The sequence below is a fragment of the Camelus dromedarius genome, chromosome 9, assembly GCF_036321535.1.
Source record: "Camelus dromedarius isolate mCamDro1 chromosome 9, mCamDro1.pat, whole genome shotgun sequence".
Classification (NCBI taxonomy): domain Eukaryota; kingdom Metazoa; phylum Chordata; class Mammalia; order Artiodactyla; family Camelidae; genus Camelus; species Camelus dromedarius.
The window spans coordinates 5,561,988-5,568,163 of NC_087444.1; the positions used below are offsets into that span (position 1 = coordinate 5,561,988).

At 35.6% G+C, this 6,176-nt stretch overlaps 1 protein-coding gene across 7 annotated transcripts in view; it reads left to right on the forward strand.

Annotated features, from left to right (window-relative positions):
• The window catches only part of PTBP2 (polypyrimidine tract binding protein 2), a 70,291-nt gene extending 64,354 nt beyond the window's left edge, over positions 1-5,937 (forward strand). For 4 of the 7 annotated variants that reach the window (XM_031457653.2, XM_031457655.2, XM_031457656.2 and 1 more), the window contains 3 exons: positions 3,890-4,106; positions 4,208-4,285; positions 4,455-5,937. In XM_031457653.2, coding sequence (XP_031313513.1) covers positions 3,890-4,106; positions 4,208-4,285; positions 4,455-4,587 — 428 coding nt within the window. In that variant the 3' untranslated portion in view covers positions 4,588-5,937. The remainder of the gene's footprint in view (positions 1-3,889; positions 4,107-4,207; positions 4,286-4,454) is intronic. The other 3 variants (XM_031457654.2, XM_031457657.2, XM_031457660.2) reach the window with 1 other exon arrangement.
• The last annotated feature ends 239 nt before the right edge of the window (positions 5,938-6,176 follow it).

Genomic DNA, 6,176 nt, shown 5'->3' on the forward strand with positions numbered 1-6,176 from the left:
CTTTGGTGTCTCTTCCGCTGCTTCTCAGGACACCAGTCTTACTGGGTTAGGGCCTCACCCTTGTGACCTCATTTAGACCCTGCCTCCAGATGGTTACATTGGGGGGTTAGAGCTTCAACGTAAGGAATTCTGGGAAAATATGGCTCAGTCTATAATAGTACTTACGTTTATAAATCTTTTACCCCTAATTTTTTATAAGGTTTTTTTAACACTAATGCTTTGACTCACTAATAGCATGATTTATAGTTTTTGGACTATATGTAGAGGCAAATAACTATTTCTCACTGCTGTTAGGGTAGATTTTGCTTTCTTGGAGTGTATGACCATAAAAGTACTACTCGCACCATTGCCTTTAAAAGACACATGCAGACACACAGGCACGTGAAACTAGGGTGTACTATTGAAAAAAATTAGTGAAATTTTAAAAAAAGTAATAAGCTTTGTTTCTGGGCTCTGTTCTTATGTTTTGTTTTCATGGGACTCTATTTGGAAATAATGTAGGTAGATGTCTTCATGCTCAGGCAGTAGCATGGGAGGAATAAATGGCAAGGAAAGTTGAGATACAGCCAGTGGCATAGGAGTGTGAATGGGATTCTTGCAGATCTTAGAGGCTGTCTTAAATCATTTTAGACCAGAGTTTTAAAATTTCCCAGCATTAAAATGTTTCTTTAATAAAATTTCTACCATAGCCTGTTTAATTGATGTACTAGTATTTTCTTAAACTGAGTATTTTAGAAATACTATGACTTGTAAATTAGCCTTAAAAATACTGTACTGATCGTAAATGATTAAAATAAACGAATTCTAATGAAATGCCAGAGTAGTTTCTTTGAAGTGATTATCTAGTTTATCCAAGTCATATTTTCAAGAACTACTACAAAAACGCTTCAACTATGTTTATTTAATATGTTGCTGCCCTCTTAAAAGTAAACTTAGTTCTTCATAGAATAGACCTTTACCTACTAAACTATATCTAGCAAAGTATGCTGTAAAGTGAGTAAAAATCATGTAACTCTAGTGTTAACAGTATTTGAGTAATTTTTAAGTGTGTTAAGTACACACGGGCTTTCACTTCTTCATGAGTGAATAATGCAGAACTCTCAGTCACACTTTGAGGTATTGCTAATCTGACAGAGGAGAGATTTCAGTAGACCTTCCCCCAAAAAAAGAAAAGAGGGAAAATAAAAAATGATACTGAGAAAATGGGGGAAAATGTGCAACACTGACTTTTCCCTCCTTTATCATTGATTGCTTTGTTCACTGATGCCGTATTTCTTGAAACAGATTTCAGGATATTCAGAGTCCCGTTATTTAAACTTGACCCATTTAAAATTATTCCAATAATTTTCCTCTGCTTTGATTTGTTTAATCAATATATATACCTTAATTTTTGACAAGCTTTTTTTATTTTTAATACACTTAAAAATCCTGGTATTCAAATTACCTCACCCCCGCCAATCCCCGTCCACTAGGTTACTTCAGATCCTTTTATCAGCAATCAGCTGACGAGAATTAGAATCTCTCTCATTACCTGGCTGCTTCCTGAGGTAGCTGTTTGGTTATTTTGCTTTATTTTAGTCCCATTTCTCTTTCATCCGTCTTCTCTTGGTAGATTACTATGCCTAGAACTTTTTATTGTTTTCTTATTTGTGCCCTTCAGTATCTCAAAGCTCAGCTGTTGGTGCAGTATTTTTATAACTTTTCAAAGCTGAACTAAAACAGCTTTTCTTACGACCGCCTTAGTCTACTTCTTTATGCCACGTTACTCCCAAAACTCATTCCTTATAACACATTTTGTGTGAGGTAATAGCACTTTATCATAAGCAAAGTTCTGTTCACTTATAACAATAGAATTATGGAACTTTAAAAAATATTTTATATTTCAAGTAAGTTTTAAAGGAGTTTACATACCATAATTTTGGGTAATTGAGTTGATTTTTTAAGTGTAAATTTGTAAGTGTATGCGAAATACAGTGTAAGCAACTAGTGAGAAAAAAAATTTAGGCCTGAGAGATGATTTTTCTCTTTTAGCCTCAGCTGAAGATCTAAGAAAAAACTATTACAAATATGCAACTGCAATAAAACAATCAGGAACAGTAAGCTTTTTTTCCCTTGCAGTTTTGTTGAGATATAGCACTGTGTAAGTTTAAAAGGTACAGCATAATGATTTGACTCACAGACATCATGAAGTAATTATCACAATAAATTTAGTGAACATCCATCATCTATAGATGCAAAATTAAAGAAATAAATAGAAAAAAATTTTGTGATGAGAACTCTTAGAATGTACTCTTAACAGATTGTATTAGTGACATACAGCAGCGTTGATTATATTCCCTGTGTTGTTCTTTGCATCCCTAGTACTTAATTATCTTACAACTGGGAGAGTAAACTTGTTTTTACAAATTAGGGAAGCTGTAAGAGAAAAAAGATTTTTCAGAATGGTACCTTACACTTTTATAGCATTTTCCTTTTCAGACCTGTTTTATATTTAACTGGTTTATACTATGCAAGTAAGTATGACAAGATGCATGGATTTAACAGATTCTGGGTATCTCCTGTGTCAGACTGCGTACTGTAGAATACTAATCCAATTAAAAAATACTGGAGAGGAGGGCTTTTGGTCTCAATTCCCTGCTCTTCCATCCTGCCTTCACCTCTCTGTTGTTAATACCTCTAATACTTTGATCTGAGTGGTCAAATAGACTCCAGTGTAGCTAAACTAGATGACTTATGAAATGGTTTTCTTCAATTGTGAATAAAACATAAAATGTATAACTGTTCTCTAATCTCAGACCAATTCATTTAGTTCAAAAATAACCTAACTGCTGCCTCAAGAAGTAGCCCTGTGATGTTCTGTGTTTAGGCACTGTGGTGTGTGCTGGGATGGAGACACTGGTCCCTGCTTTCATGTAGCTTACAGTCTGAAGGAGGATGTAGATAATTAAATTGTGATGAACTTATAAAAAGTAAAGGACACTGCATGGGGAATGGCTAGAGAGGTTCTGAACTTTTCTAGAGGAGGAAGCAAAGGCCGTCCTGTGAGAGTAACACTGAAGGATGAGTAGACTAGGAGGGATAGTGAGGGAGATGGGAAGTGGTACAAGGAGAAGAGCACGCACACCAGGCTAGGGGTAGAAGTGCAGTATTCTAGCTGAAGGAAGTAGGTTTTCTCCAGCTGGAACTTGAGCACGGGGGAGTAGAGTACTGAGCTACTGGAATGAAGTTCCGTGAGCGCTGGGATGGTTCTTGTCTTACCACTTGATTCTCAGGACTAACGAATACTGTGTATCACCAATAAACACCTGTTCAGGGAGGCTCGGGAGGGATGTCGGGGTCAGACTGAGGAAGGTGTAAGCCATGTTGAAGAGTAAGTTCAGGGCTTTAAGCAGTAGAGACATGATCAGACTTGTAATTGAGAGTCCTCTAGCTGCTGTGTACAGGATGGATTGGAGAAGACTCCAACCAGAAGATAAAAGACTGACTGAGTTACCTAGATGAAAAAAATGGCAGTGCAAAGCGCAGAACGGAGGGAAGATGAATTTGAGAGAGAATTAGGAGGAAGAGTATCGTGAGACTTGGCAGTTAGGATACCGAGCAGAAGGGAGAAAAGTTACAGGCGGGTACTTAGTTTCCTTCTTGGGCATTATCAGGACTGTCAGGAAAGAGATACTCATAATCTGGATTTTCATTCTGTGAAAGAAGCTGGCTTTTTTTGTGTAAATGCCTTGTCTAGTGCAAAGGAATTTGTCTTGTCACCAGTGGCTATTGTAAATTCATGATTTATTCTAGAATTATGACAATTCAGGCATTTCAGCTATTCTAAAAGAAGAATTATTTTTGCTTTGAACCTTGATACTGTTTTTTAATAGGCACTCTTTCTTTATAGCCATGAATCATCTTAATGGACAGAAAATGTATGGAAAAATTATTCGTGTTACTCTGTCTAAACATCAGACTGTTCAGCTACCTCGAGAGGGACTCGATGATCAAGGGCTAACAAAAGATTTTGGTAATTCCCCATTGCATCGTTTTAAGAAACCTGGATCCAAAAATTTTCAGAACATTTTTCCTCCTTCAGCAACCCTTCACTTATCCAATATCCCGTAAGTATGAAAGCTAGAGTGTCTTAAGGATGTACATTTTAGGAATAAAATGTAAAATTTGTTACTAATCTCTACTCTTTTTTTCCATCTGATCTCCCTAGTCCTTCAGTAGCAGAAGAGGATCTGCGAACACTGTTCGCTAACACTGGGGGCACTGTGAAAGCCTTTAAGTTTTTTCAGTAAGCAAGCTTTCTTGTTTTTAAATTGGTGATTTGATAGAAGTAAAAATTGTCTTCAAATAGTTTTGTTTGTTTATAGAAATCTTTAATTCTGGAATGGGCAAAAGTTAAGTATTTAAGCCTTTCCTATATTTTTTTTAAAGTTTCTAATTTTATAATTTTGTTTCAGAAGAGATCACAAAATGGCTCTTCTTCAGATGGCAACAGTGGAGGAAGCTATCCAGGCCTTGATTGATCTTCACAATTATAACCTTGGTGAAAACCACCATCTGAGAGTGTCTTTTTCCAAGTCAACAATTTAAAAACAGGGGGAGATGAAGATTGGAGGTGAATCACATTGTTTGGTGTCATCACCTACTGACTGTTCAGAAAAGTGGGGACCAGAGTTTGATTTTTTTTTTTTTCATGCTGTTGTCATTCCTTGGTTATGAAATGAAATGGCATACGTAAAGGCAGAGTCATTAACTGCTCTATTTCATCTGTTCTGTAGGGAAGCCATTTTTATTGTCTGTTTAAAATTTTAGTTTAATTTTACTTTCCTTTTTCAACTTAGTTGACATACGTGCCTTAAAAAGGAAAACTAGTGTTGCTATTGTGCATTTACTAGGAAAAAAGGCATTGGTTGTCTAGGGCACATTGTTACATGGGAATTATAATCTGTTTAGGCAGGGGTGTGTAAAAAGGTTAAGTTTTTGTTTCTCCTGCTTGGAACTTATTTTGAATTATTGGCTTGTCACATTTATTTCTAGTTAATCAAATAAGATACATGACACTGAAAGAATAAAGCAACGTTTTTTAGTTTTTACTACCTTAGGCTTTATTGCTTTGAAAAAACATTGGCCTTTTGTATCTCACAATTCTGGTCTAGATTCAGTTATGAATGTAGGCATTAGTTACAATTAACAAGATGCAGAGTATTAATTTCTTAAGACAACAAAGTGATTTCTGTAAGTTTGAGCCCTACGTGGAAAGCATTGTGGAATCTTAACCTTTTTGTACACACTCTTGTGGGACGTATCATATAAATGTCAGCACTAAGTAATGTCTTGTTTGTGGCTGAATATTTTCCGTAGATGTTTTTGAAGTTGACATGACTTACGTGCATTTAAATATATATTGCCATCCTTAGTTTGTAATTAAGATTTGGAACATGGTTGTGGATTTCTGAGCATGTGCAGACTGGTCTAGCTAGTTCAGGAACTGGTGCATGTATTTTTCAAAGATAAAGAAAGTGTACTGCAGAAATTTGCAGGAAGGTTAATTTTGTGGCAGTTTTCTAAAACTGACAACCAGGTGGGACCAAAGTTTATGTGCCTTTAGTCTTAATTTACCTTGCATTGTAATATTCAGTTTTAATAAATCTTCAAAATATTTTGTATTTAGGAATAGATCTGACTTTAATAAAAACATGGCTCAGAATCTACAGGTCAAATTACTTTGAACAGTTCTTGTCAATCTGAATTGTTGATTCTGTTTAAATGACCAATACTTTTTGAAATTGATGTACTTAGTTTCAAGATTCATAGATTCTGTTATCTATGTAGACAGAATGGTCATGTATATTTTCTATTAGTTGAGTTTTTACATCTTTAGAAATGTAAAATTCAGTATAGTTTGAAAGCGGCACAATTAAAAATTAATTTTCTAACAAAGTTGGGAGGTTTGGTGGTGGTTTAATTTCCCTCTGTGTGTACTCTGCTCGCCTCTGTAGCATGCTCAATAAACACTTCTGTGGCTCTGTAGTCACCTTCTCTGTCTTTCTCTGCTGCCTTTTCTCTCTACTCTTCTTTGTTTTCACTCCACTGTGCTTCTGAATTCATGTTTATTCTCTGCCAGGGTGGGAAAGGAATACTACTACTACAGTTCTATGGCTTTATACCATAAATAAATC